At 42.8% G+C, this 20,632-nt stretch overlaps 1 protein-coding gene across 9 annotated transcripts in view; it reads right to left on the reverse strand.

Annotated features, from left to right (window-relative positions):
- Positions 1 to 20,632, reverse strand: part of PKN2 (protein kinase N2) — a 136,081-nt gene that overhangs the window by 80,286 nt on the left and 35,163 nt on the right. For all 9 annotated transcript variants that reach the window (XM_073357145.1, XM_073357147.1, XM_073357144.1 and 6 more), the window contains exon 2: positions 939 to 1,239. In XM_073357145.1, coding sequence (XP_073213246.1) covers positions 939 to 1,239 — 301 coding nt within the window. The remainder of the gene's footprint in view (positions 1 to 938; positions 1,240 to 20,632) is intronic.

A 20,632-nucleotide genomic window follows, 5' to 3' on the forward strand; every position in this document is an offset into this window, starting at 1 on the left:
AGACTCTCACTGCATCCTCTACTTTAAAACAAGATTGATATGTTCTTTTTATTCTGTTGCCCAAACTTCTCAAGAGTTGACAGTTACTTAACAGACACCCTCAATGGCATGTGTATATTTATACAGACTCATATTAGCAATATTTTAATGTCAAATCACCATACTGTCCTTATCCAAGTCATTTCACAATACTGAAAAAGGCATTTGTTTGAATGTTTACTTTCAAAACATTCCATTTTGAAATGCCAAGTTTGATATTTTTCAAAATTAATACCAACTCCCTGCACTTTCACAGAAAATACAAGTTAGAGTATAATGTAGTTTAAAATATCAGTTAATGACAGCTTCCACATATGTAAAATCCCTAAGATTTATTCAAATTATTATGATAAACAGCCATTTTTACTGTAAGTTAGCCAACGAACAGAATAAGAACTAGTATTTTAGTTTCAAACTATTAAGGCAAGGGGTTCAGAAACCTTTTCATAATGTAAATCACAAAACACCTCTCATGTACCACTTTCCCACCCATTTGCAATCACATAACATTCCTTGGGGAAACTACATGGAAAAGCAATATTAGGAAATTATTTTTATAATTTTGGCAGTCATCTTAAGCACTTTAGTAACTGGAAGTAATTGCAAGCACTACATGACTAGCCAGTGGTCTCCTGACCACAAGCAATTGCTCTGCGGACCACCAGTCCTCTGAAAGACTACAGTTTAAAACTTACTTAAGGAATCTAAAACTATTCCAATTATTATGTGAGGCAAATATAAATGTAGGTTGGTAATTCTTTAAAAAACTATTGATACCCCGGTTGCAATAGCAATTCTTTATAATTAGAGGATTTCATTTAAAATAAATCAATGTAAATAAAAGTACAAAATGTCTAAGCTATGAGAAAAAAATAATAGTTTTTAGTATTGTATTATACCTGTAACATCTTCTGGATCTGTTACAACAATGTGCGCATTTAATTCCTGTAATTTATGATGCAATTCTTCCAATTTCTTGTTTGATTTTTTCAAAATGTTGTCCACATAAGCCAAGTTTTTTTTATCTGTTGTGACCTTTCTCAGATTCTCTGCTCCTTCCTTGATTTTAAGTTCCTTCCTTATTTCACGTTTGATTTGGTCCTTTATTTCATCCAACTTCTGTTGTACCATTGTGTCTGAGAAGTCCAATTTTTGGCCAATGCTTACATTTTCCGAGACTAGAAGACTTCGGGCATCCCCCTACAGGGAAAAGAAAAGCATAACCAGAGGTTAGCTGCTTGCATGACTAAAAACACTAGGCTTATATCCAGAATATGTTAGACACTCACCTTGAGAAGCCGTTTACTAAATATTTCTCTGTCATGCTGCCCCGACAAATCAACAAGCCCATAAAATTGTAAAAGTTCACTGAAGTTATGCTTTACAAGTAACAGATTTGTTTTAAGTCTAGTGACACCTTTACCCTGCCCTTTTTTTTTTTTTTTTAATGGAAAGAGACTTAAATACCTCTGGATTTGTCATGCACACATGCCTTGCCTTGGAGCCAACATCTGTATTTTTTCCAGATTTAATTGAGAGTTTTAGTAGACTAAGTGGATCTAAGCAGTAACATTTAATTCTTACAGTTAGTAACAAAGAAGAATTCCTATACATTTACTTAGAATTTCAGTAGTTACCCTATTTAAAAGTACTGAAAAACAAAACAAAACAAATAGAGCAACCATTTCATAGGCTTAAAGAAACACTGCAGTGTTTATAGATACTAGGTATTTTGGAACATATGTTACTCAAATGCAAGTTTCTCTTTCTGATTTGCTTCTTTTAAATTTTTATTTAGCAGGATTTAAAACATGAAATAAAAGTTGCAACTTCCTTTCTTGGCATAGATAGATGGGCAGAGGAGGAGATGAAAGTATGAAGAATAATTGATCAAAATAAGTTCCTGTAAAGCATAGGAGTGGAGAGTGACATACAAAATAGTTATTTAAATTACAAGTGTGGTTCAAAATATTTTGTTTGTGTGGATCCTACTTATTCTACATGTATTCGCTGGGGCTGTGCCTGTACCCTGCATACCCTCATGCCCCATTCACCTTGGGTATACAGAGCAAAGCAGCCCTCACAATTTCAGTTCCCTTGCTAATTCAGAAACCCAGTAAAGATGGATTCGGAAGGAACAGGAATGGAGTGCAGGTTGCGGATGCCACACCGACAAAATAGTTCAAAGAACCAGTTACCGTAAAGTAAGACTGAGTCTTTATCCATGTAGATCCCCTCCTTATGATAACTAGCTATTAGTTCCCAGATTAATAGGAGGAGGGTCTAAGGAGTCTTTATCTACAGCTAGCTAAATAACGATTGCAGAATTGATCTACTAATTTGGAATCTGATCTAGTCTCCAAATCCAGGGCATAACATTTAGTAACAGTATGTTACTGAGCTGTAAGTAGCTATCCTGCAGATGTCCGATACAGGAATATTTCATAGGTATGCTAAAGAGGTTTCCAAGGCTGTTGTTGAAAGGGAGCCCTGACTGTTGAAGGAAGGTGTATATCTGCTAGTTAGTAACAGATTGATCCACTTGGATAATCTCTGGGAAGAAATGGTTTAACATTCTAAAGCTCTCCCTAACGGAAAGAAAGCATTTGGATAAGGGTTAAATGCGGTGGGGATGTTCCGTAAGAACTATTTTAAGTTCCAAGGATGGGAAAGGCTATTTAATGGAATGACAGGTGTGAACCATTTTTTAAAGAAATTTTTAAACAGTGGGATGAAAGAACATAGAATTCTGAATGTGAAGGCGACCGGCTGAAACGGCAGCTAAATGGACTCTAATGGAGCGGATGGTGAGGCCCTGTAGCCTGAGGTGGAGGATGCAATCCAGAATCTTGGGAACAGAAGTTTGCAATGGATCCAGACCTTGTTGTGAAGCCAGATACAAGATCTCTTCCACTTTCATCAGTAGACTGATCTTGTAAAGGGTTTCCTTCTTTGTGTCAGGGATTGTTCTACAAGTCCAAGACAGCCTCTCTGTGGGCTCATTCAGCCAACTTCCAAACAGGTACAGGGATGGAGACATGGATGGATAATTTGGCCTTGACAGTAAATCCTGCAGATTGGAGAAACAGAGGTCTTATGAGCTTGTGTATTAGAGTGACTGGAATTAAAACAGAAAAAGGGATGAGAAGCATTGTGGAGGGACTCTGGCATGGTAAATTCTCTGATGCAGAAGACAAATTTTTTGTTCTTGCAGGTGGCAAAAATAGATCTATCACAGGGAGCCCTATCTGTGGAATAAAAGCTTGAGAATGGAATCTATTAGTCACCACTCATGGCTGGCTGAATACTTTCTGCTGAAGTAATCTGCCAGATAGCTGTTTGCTCCTAGTAGGTGAAGAATCATGGGAGTTATCCTGTGAACATGGCAACATTTGCACACACACACACGCACTCACACAGCTATTGTTATACTACAATGGAGACATTATCTGTCAGGATCTCCACTGTTCTTTTCAAGAATGGTGGAAAACTCTGGAAGTTAGCTGAATAACCCAGAGTTTGAGTACATTGTAATGGAGCAAGAACTCTCTCCAGGACTACACTGCTTTGAATTTGTAGGCGGTTTTGATAGATGCCTCCATGGCTGGTTGGGAGGGGACTATAATCAGCATCACCATGGGAGGTTGTGGTGCAGAATGGTACTCCTTTGCAACTATCTGTGGGTTTGTCTACCAGTTCAGGGAAACTTGTATGGTTCCAACTCTTATAAGTTAAGTTTGGTGGTTGGAAAACATACCTCAGCCACGCAGAGGCATCTCATAAGTGCATGATGCCATGTGATACAATAATTTGAGAGTTTCTTGTTGCTCTTTCAAGATTATACCTGAAGCTGGAGATGATGGGTATGATTGACTGAAATCTGTCTAGAGGGATTTTGCCTTTGTTGACTTAGAATCTAGAAGATCCCCTATAAATTCTATGGATTTTGTTGGAGTGAGATTATTATTTATCATTCACTCTCAGACTGATGGAGTGAGTAAATTGCATGCGGTGGAATAAATTTTCTGTACCCTGGATGAATCGCTGTGTGACAATAAGTGTCCTGAAGTTGAGAGGCGTAAACCAATCTGAGCTTCTAGAGAGGATATGATGAAGGCTGGTGTCACCATTCTTAATTTAAATCAGCATATGAATTTGTGTAGTCACTTCAGGTACCTGATAGTTTCTTCTGGGAATAAGTAGTAGTGGGAACAGAAATCCTTCCCTACCCTCTGAACATCTGGGTACTACTTCTGTTGCTTCTAGGTTGTAGTAAGGAACCCACTTCCTCGTTCAGCTTTCTCTTGGAAGATGCATTTCTGAAGAGGGATCAGGGATTGGGTATGGGGCAAGGACTAGACCGGTATGGAGTGGCCTTCTGTAATAATCTCCTATACCCATTGAACTGAAGTAATTACAGCCCAGGTTTAAGAGATATGCAAAAGGCAGAAATCAAAAACGGAGCAGACAGAAAACTCCTCAACTTCAACCTGCCATATGGAAGATAATGCAGTGAAGGTAGTAGAGGAAGAAGACAGGGCTCATGTGGGAGAAGCATGACTTCCTATAGAAGTGTAGTCAGCAGCCCTCTGTTGCTGACAGGAGGAAGTTCTCTGTCTGAACCGGGCCTCAGGTTTCCTCCTAGTTGCAGGTGTACAGATACCCAAGAATCTCAGTGTAGCCCTAGAGTCCCTTAGGGTATGTAACAACTCATTTGTGAAGCAACTAAACAGGTCTGGCCCTTTGAAGGAAAGGTCTTCAATATCTGTTTGGACCTCTTTAGGAATCCCCAGGACTACCCTCTTCTTGGCAAAGCCTAGGACCACTGAACAGGCTGCTGTATCAGGGTCATCCAGGACTAATTGGCGGAAAGTTCTGTCTAACTTTCAAACTCCCTCTGAAATGATGGATCTCAAGACAGCCCTCACTTCCTGTGGGACCTTGTCAGTGAATGATGACACTCTTTGTCCCAGGTCCTGTAGTCATATTTAAAGACTAGGGCTTGATAGCTGCTTATTCACAGTTGGAAGACACTGAGAGGCAGGCCTTTCTGCTTAGAGGTCAAAGTCTCTTGGGATCTTTTGTCCTTGAGTGGTTTTAGGTAGTCCTGTCTTCTCAGATTTCTCCTATGCTGCAGATACTGCTAGATCTGGGAGTCAGATGCAAGTAGACGTCCTTAGAGTGGCGTGGTGGTGGAAAGGAGACATGGTATGTTTTCTCTGATTGTTTCAGTGCAGAAAGTAAAGGCTGGAGTTTGCCAAAGGTGTTTTGTGCGCTCTAGAACTCCTTCATTTATTGACATTGTCAATCTGCCAGGGAAAGTAGAATGGTGAACAAAGTGTATGTGCTTTTTCCTGTACCACAGATAATTGCGTGTCCTGTGTCTGCTGTCCTTCCTAGTATTCCTGAAAGGACTTGAAGTTGTCAGATAATAGTATTGTAGTGGATATCACCAGAGGATAAGGATGTAAATATAGTTTAAAAAAATTTAACTGTTTAAACGATTAAAATATTTTGTTTAAATGGTTAACCAATTAAAGGGCTGCTCCAGCCGCTGGGGCTGGCCAGTGCAGGGCTGCTGGGCCGGCTGGCCCGTGGGTTTAACAGTTAAGGCAGGTTAACCGGTAAGACTAATGCTTACCAGCTAACATTTACATCCCTACCAGAGGAATGCAGATTGTTCAGAGAAAGGGTTGAGGGAAGTCTCTTCTGGATGTTTAAAAAGCCCAACAATATCTTCTACCTCTACATCCTGAGCCTCTGCCTCCTCCTCATGTTGTTCTCTCTATCATTCCCTAGGGAGGTCTACCTCATTGAATGGTCTATTCAGGAACCTAACTGATGAAGGCAACCTAGGTTTGTAGGAAGAATGAGAGTGCAACTCCTAGATCTAGACAGGGCCCCCCAGAATGCCCAGAAAGGCCAAAGTGGTAAGTTAGAGGGGTAAGACTGAAAAGGCCCAAGATGATGTTTTTCAAGGCATGTCAGGAAATCTGGGTGGAGGGCCCTCAAAATCTGATGGCAGTGATTTTGAGTGTGATCTGGGGGTTGCTGCACTAGAGTAATTCCTGCGAGGAGAAAGTAAATGGATGTCAAGCGAAGGGTCTCTGCTTGACTCTAGAAAGCGAGTGAGAGAACAGGGAAGGAAGAGAGAGTAGTAGTAAATACATTCTAGAAATATTGCCAACCTATAAGTGGTAGGATAGGAGATTACCAGTACCAAAATTCTTCTGGTGCCGGAGAGATCTGTGCCAATGGCATCAGTACTGAGGCTGGTGCTGGGTCCTCAACCTCAGAAGTCAGAAACAGATCTGCTGGTATCATTAAGGATTCAGGCACACCCTCGTTACTAGATCTGGTATGTGCCAGTGAGGAGTCTTTGCTGGTAGAAGGCTTCAGTGCTGGAAGTTCCGCTCTGCCAGGTGAGGCAAAGAATCAGCCCCACTAGCCTGTCCGGTGCAATCAGGCCTCTGAACTTGTGACTTAGAAGAGTCAGGAGGGTCCATGACATTCTGTTAATACCTCTGATCTCTCCCATTGCAGAGAAGAGGATTGGTGCCATGAGTCACCCTTAAAGCAGAGTTCAGATCTGCCTTGCTTTAATGTGATGGAGGTGGTACCAGAATTTGGCAATGAGCTCCCAGCCAGTGCCAAAATTGGTCTGGAGAACAGAGAGCAGCTGACTAAAGTAGTTGGAGACTCTCTCTCATTACCAGCAATAGAAGTCTTCAAGGGTAGAGTCCCTATTTATAAGGGCACTGAAAAAGTGAATCTTTAGGAGGGAGAGTTCCTTTTCTGAATTAGAGAAATGTCTTTCCAAATCAGACACTTTCTTCATTGACTGCACCAGCAGACAGATCTTTAGAAAAGTATATTTGGAAAAGTGAGCTCCACTCAGTGAAGATAGATGAGCACACAGACCAACAGTCTGGAAAGTGACTCTTGCCCAAACAGAAGAGGCAGTCTGTGTCCACTGGTTAGAGGAATATCTCTGTCATACAACAGGCATGGCTTGAAACTGGAGGGCTTAGGTTTGGCCATTAAGCAGAAAGGTGCCTAGGCACCAACTAATAGTCAGAAGAAGGAAAGAAATAAAATAAAGATGAGGCTGCAAACAGGGCAGAAAAGTGTATCTACAGTAGTTCTAGTAATTACTAATAGTTACAAAATTGATTTGATGACAGGGCATTACAGGATGACAGACAGACACTGCTGAGTTTGTCTTGCTGCCAAGTGAAAGGTGGTCAGGGACATTCTGTCTTTTATACTCTTGGGTGCGGGGGGGGGGGGGGAATAGGGAAGGATACGGGGCATAGGTGTACTATAAAGCTACAGAAACAGACTCAACTACAACTTGTTAAAATTATATGCAGGTTCTCCTCTGTACAAATACACTAACCCACTTAAAAACAAAAACAACAACAAAAAACACCTTTTACCAGAATACTTCCAGCCTAAATAAAATCCAGGCATTAGCTGCCATTTTTGTAAAAAGAAGCACCTCCTAAATAATAAGAGTAGCAAGAATCACCATCTTGCCTTGGATTTGTTGATGAGTATGCATGGGACAGAAGAACAACAGATAAGCACAATTTTTCATTGTTTAATTGCTTAAGCAACTCAAGGAAGTTCATGCAAATGTAGTTGTACTGTACAGTGCACAAGAAACTTGTCTGACTTGTGGAGAAACAACTTATCCTAGTACAAACTAAAATAAGATCAGTAGGACAGATTCATTATGCATACACAATGTGACTATAGCATAGTTGTATATGTAGGTATGTGAGGAATCCACATTATCTGCCAGAGTACTAAATAATTGCTATCAAGATTTAATACAAATACTTATGGCCATTGTGGAGGATAGGAACAGTTGGTACCTGGAAAAGGAAGCAACCAGCCACATTTTGGTGACTATTTTATGTAATTACTATGCAAGTTTTGTTTCAGGCACTTGCTTGTATTTATGTAGAGAGTGAATCTAAAAATTACACCGTGATCCCTGGTTTCCGAATTCACCACAGGGCATAGAAATCTAGTAGTGTAACAGTTAATCTCAAGATTTAACATACAGTCCTCTGGCTCTTAAAAAAAAAACCACATCAAAATACAGCATTTTCTTTGGGTTGTTCCCCTACCACCACCACCACCACCAAATACATTAATTTGCACTTGGCTTTCTAGCCAAACACAGTCCATTTACTATAGTCATGAGCATCCTAGAAATAAAATTAAAATAAACAGAAATAAGTTGATCTCTACTGCACTTCAGAGCATAAAGTCCTATTCTGAAATTTACAAAGTTCACTGGAGGGGAAAACAGGTAGTAAATGTCAAAAGTAAGTATTATATAAACAATGTAACATTAGCACCCAAAGTATGCTAAGATCTATTTGCAAGGAATGTACATACAATATGTAGCCATTTAAAAAAACCTAGGTCCTCAAAACAAAGTAGTCATAAAATAAATTAATTGTAGAAGTTAGATCTAGAAACATGTAGTGTGAAAGAACAGGTTAAGGACTATTTAGAAAAGCTGGACAAGCACAAGTCCATGGGGGTCGGATCTAATGCATTCAAGGGTGCTGAGGGAGTTCACTGATGTGACTGCAGACCCATTAGCCATTATCTTTGAAAACTCATGGCGATCGGGGGAGGTCCCGGATGATTGGAAAAAGGCAAATATAGTGTCCATCTTTAAAAAAGGGAAGAAGGAGAATCTGGGGGAACTACAGACTGCTCAGCCTCACTTCCGTCGGTGGAAAAATCATAGAGCAGATCTTCAAGGAATCCATTTTGAAGCACTTGGAGGAGAGGAAGGTGATCAGGAACAGTCAATATGGATTCACCAAGAGCAAGTCATGCCTGACCAATCTGATTGCCTTCTATGATGAGATAACTGGCTCTGTGCATATGGGGAAAGTGGTGGATATGATATATCTTGACTTTAGCAAAGCTTAAAATATGGTCTCCCACAGTATTTTTACCAGAAAGTTAAAAATGTATGGATTGGATGAATGGAGTACAAAGTGGATAGAAAGCTGATTAGATCATCGGGCTCAAAGGGTAGTGATCAATGGCTCGATGTGTAGTTGGCAGCCGGTATCAAGTGGAGTGCCCCAGGGGTCTGTCCTGGGGCCAGTTTTGTTCAACAACTTCATTAATGATCTGGATGATGGGATGGATTGCACCCCTCAGCAAGTTCGCGGATGACACTAAGCTTGGGGGAGAGGTAGATAAGATGGAGGGTAGGGATAGGGTCCAAAGTGACCTAGACAAATTGGAGAATTGGGCTAAAAGAAATCTGACGAGGTTCAACAAGGAGAAGTAGAGAGTCCTGCACTTAGGATGGAAGAATCGCATGCACTGACTGCTACAGGCTGGGGACTGACTGGCTAAGTGACAGTTTTGCAGAAAGGGACCTGGGGAAAGTGGACAAGATGGGGGTGAGGCCAGAGATGAGGAGTTTGGGGTGCAGGAGAGGGCTCCAGGTTTGGGGGGGACTCAGGGCTGGGGATTGGGGTGCGGGAGGGGGTCAGGGCTCTGCGCTGGGGGTGCAGGTTCTGGGGTGGGGCTGGGGATGAGGATGGATGGATTTGGGGTGCAGGAAGGGGCTCCAGGTTTGTGGAACTGGCCAATGGGAGTGCAGAGCCCATGCTCAGGGTGGAAGCAGTGTGCGGAGCCCCATGGCCCCCTCCACCTAGGAGCCAGACCTGCTGCTGGCAACTTCTGGGGCACAGCACAGTGTCAGAACAAGCAGGGACTAGCCTGCCTTAGACGGGCAGCTCCACCGATGGGACTTTTGACGGCCCAGTCAGCAGCACTGACCAGAGTTGCCGCGACCCAGTTTTACATTCCACGACCCAGTTTTGGGTCGCAACCCGTCATCTGAAAACCACTGGACTAGCCAGTTCTTTGACAAGTCCTTCAATGTTCCATGGGATTCTCAAAATAGCTGAAGGGTTTCTTAAGTGTTAAAAGTAGAGTGAGGGCAACTTTAAAATTATACACCTTCTTCTGACTCTTCAGTGTGTAAATCAGAACAACTCAACAATCAGTAGAATGGGTGTGAATACGGCTAAGCCTACAGTAGTGTAAGATAGTTTAATTTACACCACTTTATGCATCACCTCTAAATTTGGCCCAGCGTGACTGTGTATCCCAATGCTAAACAATTCACAGCGCCCATCTTGTTACTAATAAGCATAACAATAGAGTCCAAGATGTCCTATATTCTTGGTAAGTATATCAATGATGAGGTAGAGTGTAAAGAAAGAAGTAGTGATGGAACGGATAAGAGAGTCTGTCTGGGAAAAAATCACACTGGGGAAGAAAGCTACTAGAGCCTCCTCTGGGATAGTGCTTGGGGTGAGCTATAGACCACTGGGATCCAATTTGGATATGGATAGAGACTTCTTTAATGCTTTTAATGAAGTAAATACTAATGGGAATTGTGTGATCATGGGAGACTAACTTCCCAGATACAGACTGGAGGACAAGTGCTAGTAATAACAACAGGGCTCAGATTTTCCTGGATGTGACAGCTGATAGATTCCTTCACCAAGTAGTTGCTGAACCAACAAGAAGGGATACCATTTTAGATTTGGTTTTGGTGAGTAGTGAGGACCTCATAGAAGAAATGGTTGTAGGGGACAACCTTGGTTCGAGAGATCATGAGCTAATTCAGTTCAAACTAAATGGAAGGATACACAAAAATAGATCTGTGACTAGGGTTTTTGATTTCAAAAGGGCTAACTTTAAAAAATTAAGGAAATTAGTTAGGGAAGTGGATTGGACTGAAGAACTTGTGGATCTAAAGGCGGAGGAGGCCTGGAATTACTTCAAGTCAAGGTTGTAGAAACTATCAAAAGCCTGCATCTCAAGAAAGGGGAAAAAAACTCATAGGCAGGAGTTGTAGACTTAACTGGATGAGCAAGCATCTCAGAGAGGTGATTAAGAAAAAGCAGAAAGCATACAAGGAGTGGAAGATGTGAGGAATCAGCAAGGAAAGCTACCTTACTGAGGTTAGAACATGTAGGGATAAAGTGAGAAAGGCCAAAAACTATGTAGATTTGGACCTTGCAAAGAGAATTAAAACTAACAGTAAAAGGTTCTATAGCCATATAAATAAGAGGAAAACAAAGAAAGAAGAAGTGGGATCGCTAAATACCGAGGATGGAGTGGAGGTTAAGGATAATCTAGGCATAGCCCAATATCTAAACAAATCCTTTGCCTCAGTCTTTAATGAGGAGCTTAGGGATAATGGTAGGATGACAAATGGGAATGAGGATATGGAGGTAGATATTACCACATCTGAGGTAGAAGCCAAACTCGAACAGTTTAATGGGACTAAATCGGGGAGGCCAGATAATCTTCATCCAAGAATATTAAAGGAACTGGCACATGAAATTGCAAGCCCATTAGCAAGAATTTTTAATGAATTTGTAAACTCAGGGCTTGTACCGTATGACTGGAGAATTGCTAACATAGTTCCTACTTTTAAGAAAGAGAAAAAAAAGTGATCCGGGTAACTACAGGCATGTTAGTTTGACATCTGTAATATGCAAGGTCTTGGAAAAAATTTTGAAGGAGAAAGTAGTTAAGGACATTGAGATCAATGGTAATTGGGACAAAATACAACATGGTTTTACAAAAGGTAGATCTTGCCAAACCAACCTGATCTCCTTCTTTGAGAAGGTAACAAATTTTTTAGACAAAGGAAGCGCAGTGGATCTAAATTACCTCTATTTCAGTAAGGCATTTGATACGGGTCCACATGGGGAATTATTAGCCAAATTGGAAAAGATGGGGATCAATATGAAAACTGAAAGGTGGATACGGAACTAGTTAAAGGGGAGACTACAATGGGTCATACTGAAAGGTGAACTGTCAGGCTGGAAGGAGGTTACTAGTGGAGTTCCTCAGGGATAGGTTTTGGGACCAATCTTATTTAATCTTTTTATTACTGACCTTGGCAGAAAAAGTAGGAATGTGCTAATAAAGTTTGCGGATGACACGAAGCTGGGAGGTATTGCCAATACAGAGAGGGACCGGGATATCCTACAGGAAGATCTGGATGACCTTGTAAACTGGAGTAATAGCAATAGGATGAAATTTAATAGTGAAAAGTGCAAGGTCATGCATTTAGAGATTAACAACAAGAGTTTTTGTTATAAACTGGGGACGCATGACGAGGAAGTAACAGAGGAGGAGGATGACGACGACCTCAGAGTATTGGTTGATTACAGGATGACTGTGAGCCGCCAGTCTGATATGGCTGTTAAAAAAGCTAATGTGGACTTGGGATGCATCAGGCGAGGTATTTCCAGTAGAGATAAGGAAGTGTTAGTACTGTTATACAAGGCACTGGTGAGACCTCATCTGGAATATTGTGTGCAGTTCTGGTCTCCCATGTTTAAGAAGGATGAATTCAAACTGGAACAGGTACAGAGAAGGGCTGCCAGGATGATCTGAGGAATGGAAAACCAGTCTCCTTTCATAAGACCAAGAGCTTGGCTTGTTTAGCTGAAGCAAAAGAAGGCTGAGGGGGAAATAGGATTTCTCTCTATAAATATATCAGAGGGATAAATACCAGGGAGGGAGAGGAATTATTTAAGATCCGTACCAATGTGGACACAAGAACAAATGGATATAAACTGGCCATCAGGAAGCTTAGACTTGAAATTAGATGAAGGTTTCTAACCATCAGAGGAGTGAAGTTCTGGAATAGCCTTCTAAGGGGAGCAGTGGAGGCAAAAGACATATCTGGTTTCAAGACTAAGCTTGATAAGTTTATGGAGGAGACGGAATAGCCTAATTTTCGCAATTAATTGATCTTTGACTATTAGTGGTAAATATGCCCAATGGCCTGTGATGGGACGCTAGATAGGATGGGATCTGAGTTACTACAGAGAATTCTTTCCTGGGTGCTGGGTGGTGAGTCTTGCCCACAGGCTCAGGGTTAAGCTGATCGCCATATTTGGGATCAGGAAGGAATTTTCCTCCAGAGTAGATTGGCAGAGGCCCTGCGGGTTTTTCGCCTTCCTCTGCAGCGTGGGGCACGGGTCACTTGCTGGAGGATTCTCTGCACTTTGAAGTCCTTAAACCATGATTTGATGACTTCAATAGCTCGGACATAAGTCAGGGGATTTGTTACGGGAGTGGGTGGGTGAGATTCTGTGGCCTGCATTGTGCAGGAGGTCAGACTAGACGATCATAATGGTCCCTTCTGACCTTAAAGTCTATGATTCTATAAATGCCATCACTGATGATACAGTAGCCAAGTACAAGATATACAGCAAATGCAAAAAGAATGCATATGCACCACAGCAACTTTAAGAGATTCCCGTTTGCCTTTGGTCCAAGGCTGGCATAGATCTACTTGTATTAAATGGAAAAGATCATTTTGTTAGTGGACTTTTACTCAAATTCAACCACCGTGCAACAACGTAACAAGTAAGGTGATAAGACACTCAGTTACAGCTTACTTATCATGGGATTTTACGTTAGTTAATACATAAGGGTCCACAATTCACAAGTGGATCATCTGGCAATTCTGATACATCAGTTCAAGTATACCATGTCAAGCCTGTACAAATGGGTTAGCAGAGAAATCATTGCAGGCAGCAAATAACTTGATTTTAAAAGCCCAGGAAAATTCAAAGGATCCAAACTTTGAGCTGTTGGAATATAATAATGTAAAGTGCTTTCCACAAGGGGCAAGATGTCATGTTTTACAAAATGCTGCTTTTATTGCAGAGTGTCATGCTGACAAAGAAATAAAATGCATTCATGAACACACACCTGAAGGTCCAAAGCCTTAGTGCCAACGGCAATTCCACTCTGTTCAAGCAGGCAACAGAAACCACCCACACATTCCCTGATGAGGATTACCATAATATGGAGGAGTCCTCACTGGCTATAGAGTCTGCATAGCTATTTCCTACTCTCTCCCTCCCAGGTTATGTGTCGGGGCAAGAGGGTGCAGGGATAAAGAATAGCTGAACCACCGTTAGCCGGCACAAGCAAGAGGAGACTAAGCTGTTCTAAAACTGGGCTGGAACACAGACTCCATGAGCTACAACTGGTTATTGGTTCTGTGTGTCTCTTTTTCCCTCTGGTAGCTTCATGCAAAAAAGGAGATATCTTTTGGTAGGTGCTTCCACAGCCTGTACGGAAGCAGCCCTACTAGAATGTGTTATCACCCTTTGAAGAGGGTGAATGCCTGCAGTCTCATAGCAAATGACAAGATATCCATCTCAACAGTCTCTGAGCTGAAATTGTGGATCCTTTGGATCTATTCGCAAAGGAGATGAACAGCTAGGGATCTTTGAAATTGCTCAATCCTACCCAAAGTAGAAGGGCAACACCCTTCTAACATCCAGGACTCCTGCGGAAGAGTTATGTGGCTTCAGAAGAAAAACACTTCTAGATAGATTGATTCACGTGGAACACCAAGAGACGCTTAGGTAAGAATTTAGGATGTGGGCTTATAGAACCCTTCTCCTTGATGAAAAAAGAAAAGGAGTACTTGTGACACCTTAGAGACTAACCAATTTATTAGAGCATAAGCTTTCGTGAGCTACAGCTCACTTCCTCAGATGCATATCGTGGAAACTGCAGCAGACTTTATATATACACAGAGAATATGAAACAATACCTCCTCCCACCCCACTGTCCTGCTGGTAATAGCTTACCTAAAGTGATCATCAGGTGGGCCATTTCCAGCACAAATCCAGGTTTTCTCACCCTCCACCCCCCCACACAAATTCACTCTCCTGCTGGTGATAGCCCATCCAAAGTGACAACTCTTTACACAATGTGCATGACAATCAAGTTGGGCTATTTCCTGCACAAATCCAGGTTTTCTCACATCCCCCCCAAACCATACACACACAAACTCACTCTCCTGCTGGTAATAGCTCATCCAAACTGACCACTCTTCAAGTTTAAATCCAAGTTAAACCAGAACATCTGGGGGGGGGGGTAGGAAAAAACAAGAGGAAACAGGCTACCTTGCATAATGACTTAGCCACTCCCAGTCTCTATTTAAGCCTAAATTAATAGTATCCAATTTGCAAATGAATGCCAATTCAGCAGTTTCTCGCTGGAGTCTGGATTTGAAGTTTTTTTGTTTTAAGATAGCGACCTTCATGTCTGTGATTGCGTGACCAGAGAGATTGAAGTGTTCTCCGACTGGTTTATGAATGTTATAATTCTTGACATCTGATTTGTGTCCATTTATTCTTTTACGTAGAGACTGTCCAGTTTGACCAATGTACATGGCAGAGGGGCATTGCTGGCACATGATGGCATATATCACATTGGTGGATGTGCAGGTGAACGAGCCTCTGATAGTGTGGCTGATGTTATTAGGCCCTGTGATGGTGTCCCCTGAATAGATATGTGGGCACAGTTGGCAACGGGCTTTGTTGCAAGGATAAGTTCCTGGGTTAGTGGTTCTGTTGTGTGGTATGTGGTTGTTGGTGAGTATTTGCTTCAGGTTGCGGGGCTGTCTGTAGGCAAGGACTGGCCTGTCTCCCAAGATTTGTGAGAGTGTTGGGTCATCCTTTAGGATAGGTTGTAGATCCTTAATAATGCATTGGAGGGGTTTTAGTTGGGGGCTGAAGGTGACGGCTAGTGGCGTTCTGTTATTTTCTTTGTTAGGCCTGTCCTGTAGTAGGTAACTTCTGGGAACTCTTCTGGCTCTATCAATCTGTTTCTTTACTTCTGCAGGTGGGTATTGTAGTTGTAAGAAAGCTTGACAGAGATCTTGTAGGTGTTTGTCTCTGTTTGAGGGGTTGGAGCAAATGCGGTTGTATCGCAGAGCTTAGCTGTAGACGATGGATCGTGTGGTGTGGTCAGGGTGAAAGCTGGAGGCATGTAGGTAGGAATAGCGGTCAGTAGGTTTCCGGTATAGGGTGGTGTTTATGTGACCATTGTTTATTAGCACTGTAGTGTCCAGGAAGTGGATCTCTTGTGTGGACTGGACCAGGCTGAGGTTGGTGGTGGGATAGAAATTGTTGAAATCATGGTGGAATTCCTCAAGGGCTTCTTTTCCATGGGTCCAGATGATGAAGATGTCATCAATATAGCGCAAGTAGAGTAGGGGCTTTAGGGGACGAGAGCTGAGGAAGCGTTGTTCTAAATCAGCCATAAAAATGTTGGCATACTGTGGGGCCATGCGGGTACCCATAGCAGTGCCGCTGATCTGAAGGTATACATTGTCCCCAAATGTGAAGTAGTTATGGGTAAGGACAAAGTCACAAAGTTCAGCTACCAGGTTAGCCATGACATTATTGGGGATAGTGTTCTTGACGGCTTGTAGTCCATCTTTGTGTGGAATGTTGGTGTAGAGGGCTTCTACATCCATAGTGGCCAGGATGGTGTTATCAGGAAGATCACCGATGGATTGAAGTTTCCTCAGGAAGTCAGTGGTGTCTCGAAGGTAGCTGGGAGTGCTGGTAGCGTAGGGCCTGAGGAGGGAGTCTACATAGCCAGACAATCCTGCTGTCAGGGTGCCAATGCCTGAGATGATGGGACACCCAGGATTTCCAGGTTTATGGATCTTGGGTAGTAAATAGAATATCCCAGGTCAGGGTTCCAGGGGTGTGTCTGTGCGGATTTGATCTTGTGCTTTTTCAGGAAGTTTCTTGAGCAAATGCTGTAGTTGCTTTTGGTAACTCTCAGTGGGATCAGAGGGTAATGGCTTGTAGAAACTCGTGTTGGAGAGCTGCCGAGCAGCCTCTTGTTCATATTCTGACCTATTCATGATGACAACAGCACCTCCTTTGTCAGCCTTTTTGATTATGATGTCAGAGTTGTTTCTGAGGCTGTGGATGGCATTGCGTTCTGCATGGCTGAGGTTATGGGGCAAGTGATGCTGCTTTTCCACAATTTCAGCCCGTGCACGTCGGCGGAAGCACTCTATGTAGAAGTCCAGTCTGCTGTTTCGACCTTCAGGAGGAGTCCACCTAGAATCCCTCTTTCTGTAGTGTTGGTAGGGAGACCTCTGTGGATTAGTATGCTGTTCAGAGGTATTTTGGAAATATTCCTTGAGTCGGAGACGTCGAAAATAGGATTCTAGGTCACCACAGAACTGTATCATGTTCGTGGGGGTGGAGGGGCAGAAGGAGAGGCCCCGAGATAGAACAGCTGCTTCTGCTGGGCTGAGAGTATAGTTGGATAGGTTAACAATATTGCTAGGTGGGTTGAGGGAACCATTGCTGTGGCCCCTTGTAGCATGTAGTAGTTTAGAAAGTTTAGTGTCCTTTTTCTTTTGTAGAGAAGCAAAGTGTGCGTTGTAAATGGCTTGTCTAGTTTTAGTAAAATCCAGCCATGAGGAAGCTTGTGTGGAAGGTTGGTTTTTTATGAGTATCCATAGATACATAGGAGAGTGAATTTGTGTGTGGGGGGGTGGAGGGTGAGAAAACCTGGATTTGTGCTGGAAATGGCCCACCTGATGATCACTTTAGATAAGCTATTACCAGCAGGACAGTGGGGTGGGAGGAGGTATTGTTTCATATTCTCTGTGTATATATAAAGTCTGCTGCAGTTTCCACGATATGCATCTGAGGAAGTGAGCTGTAGCTCACAAAAGCTTATGCTCTAATAAATTGGTTAGTCTCTAAGGTGCCACAAGTACTCCTTTTCTTTTTGCGAATACAGACTAACACGGCTGTTACTCTGAAACTTCTCCTTGATGTATACCATAAAGGAGGAGCTTAAAAACTGCCATCAAGGCACCTGTTTCCCCAACTCTAAATGCCAGTGTGATAGCTACTAGAAAGCCAAGCTCCAAGATACAACCGCATTTGCTCCAATCCCTCAGACAGAGACAAATACCTACAGGATCTCTATCAAGCTTTCTTAAAACTACAATACCCACCTGGTGAAGTGAAGAAACCAACTGAGAGAGCCAGAAGGGTACCCAGAAGTCACCTACTACAGGACAGGCCCAACAAAGTAAGTAACAGAATGCCACTAGCGGTCAACTACAGCCCCTAACTAAAACCTCTCCAGCGCATCGTCAAGGATCTACAACCTATCCTGAAGGATGATCCCTCACTCTCACAGATCTTGGGAGACAGGCCAGTACTCGCTTACAGACAGCCTCCCAATCTGAAGCAAATAGTCACCAGCAACTACACACCACACAACAAAAACACTAACCCAGGAACCAATCCCTGCTACAAACACTGTTGCCAACTCTGGCTGCATATCTACTCAAGGGACACCATCACAGGACCTAACCACAGCCACACGATCCGGGGCTCGTTTACCTGCACATCTACCGAAGTGATATATGCCATCATGTGCCAGCAATGCCCCTCTGCTATGTACATTGGCCAAACCGGACAGTCTCTACACAAAAGAATAAATGGACACAAATCAGACATCAAGAATTGTAACATTCAAAAACTAGTAGGAGAGCACTTCAATCTCCCTGGACACTCAACAACAGACTTAAAAGTGGCAATTCTTCAACAACAAAAAAATTTAAACAAACAGACTTCAACGAGAAACTGCGGAACTGGAATTAATTTGCAAACTGGACACCATCAAATTAGGCCTGAATAAAGACTGGGAATGGACAGGTCACTACAAAAAGTACTTTTCCCTCTCTTGATATTCACCCCTTCTTGTCAACTGTTGAGAATAGGCCACGTCCACCTTAATTGAATTGGCCTCGTTAGCACTGACCCCCCCACTTGGTAAGGCAACTCCCATCTTTTCATGTGCTGTGATATTTATACTGCTTACTGTATTTTTCACTCCATGCATCTCACGAAGTGGGTTTTTGCCCATGAAAGCTTTTGCCCAAATACATCCGTTAGTCTCTAAGGTGCCACAAGGACTCCTCGTTGTTTTTGCTGATACAGACCAACACGGCTACCACTCTGAAACCTACTAGGAAGGTCATTTTCACAGATAAATAAAGTATAGAACAGGTTGTCATAAATTGAAATAGATGTTTCATAAGGTAATTGAGTACCAGGTTGAGGTCCCAGGTCAGGGTGAGAGCTCTACTCAGCGGGTAGAGATTCCCCAAACCCTTAATAAACCTGGATGATACAGGATGAGCAAATATTGAAAACCCCTGTGTAGTCAGATGAAAAGTTGATATTGCAGCCAGACCTTAACTACCCCAATTTCTTCAGATCCAGCAGATAATCCAGGATGACTGAAAGAGGCACAGATCCAGGCAGGAAGTGGCAATGACAGCACTAGTGGAATAATTTCTTCCATTTCTGCAGGTAAGTAGTATGGGCTGATTTCCTACTATTCAGTAATACCTGTTGCACTTCCGCAGAGCATGAGGATTGATTCTAACCTTGCGACCCAGTCAGGAACCATGCTCGGAGGTGGAGAACCAGGGTGAAGGCGTTTTGGAGTGAACCATGTGACCCACATCTTGTGAGAGGAGAAAACGAGTGGTCAGGACCTTGAGCGTTGAAGACACAGATGCAGGAGGTAAGGGTACCAAGTTTGTCTCAGCCAGGTTAGTACAAGTATAACCTTGGTCCTGTCCTGTCTGATTTTGTTCACCACCCTCAGTATCAGCGGAGTTGGAGGAAACACATAGAGCAGACTCTTCTTCCAGGACAGAAGAAAGACATCCCCCAAGGAGTGGTGGCCCAGATCCCCTCTTGAGCAGAAAAGACGGCAATTCTTGTTCCTGGAGGTGGTGAAGAGATCCACCTCTGGAAGACCCCATCTTTGGAATAAACTGTGGAGAACTTGAGAGTCTAGCTCCCATTTGTAGTCCTGTGAGAAGTGTCTGCTGAGAACCTTGGCTGGGGTGTTCTGAATGCCTGGGTGATAGACCACCAAAATTTGGATTTGATGAGCCATGCATCAGTTCCATGGTTTCTCAACACAGAGAGGGGGATCTTGCTCCTCTCCGCTTGTTGATCTAGAACGTGCAGGACACATTGGCTGTCATGACCCTGATTGATTTGCCCCAATGAGAGGTAAGAAATGGGGGCAGAGATTCCTGGCAGCAATCTGTTGGAGCTCAGGGATGTGCAGATTGGTTTCCTGAGTTGTCCATTTGCCCTGAGTCATGAGAGCATTGAGATGAGCTCTTCATCTCAACAGCAAAACATCTGTTGTTCATGTTAGTGATTGAGTCGGGTGACAGAAGGGAATGCCCATGAAGATATTGAGTTCATCTTTCCACCAATCCCAGGAGTTCCTCACTTGTAGAGGAGCCATCACCTGTCTGTTCAAGGTGTCTTTGACTGTAGAATAGGTCATTCTGAACTAACTTTGAAAGCAGTGCAGGCGTAGCCTTGCATTATTGGTCGTGAAAGTACAAGCTGCCATGCACCAGCTGAAGACTGATGACTATAAGGAACTAAGGACTCCCATGGCAAAATTAGGTGGAGAACAAGAAATCAGAGGGGGAATGTAATACTTTTTATCTGCCCTTTTGCATGTTGGTGGAATAGTAGCAGGTGTTTGCCACACAGCCTTAGTTGGATCCAGGAGCACCCCAAGACCACCACCACACTGGGCGGCATTGCTGACTATGTTGTGAATCGCTCTCAACTTCAAGTGGAATTTGAAGAGCATCAGCTACCCTCTTTAT

Source organism: Lepidochelys kempii, chromosome 8, assembly GCF_965140265.1.
Source record: "Lepidochelys kempii isolate rLepKem1 chromosome 8, rLepKem1.hap2, whole genome shotgun sequence".
NCBI lineage: Eukaryota > Metazoa > Chordata > Testudines > Cheloniidae > Lepidochelys > Lepidochelys kempii.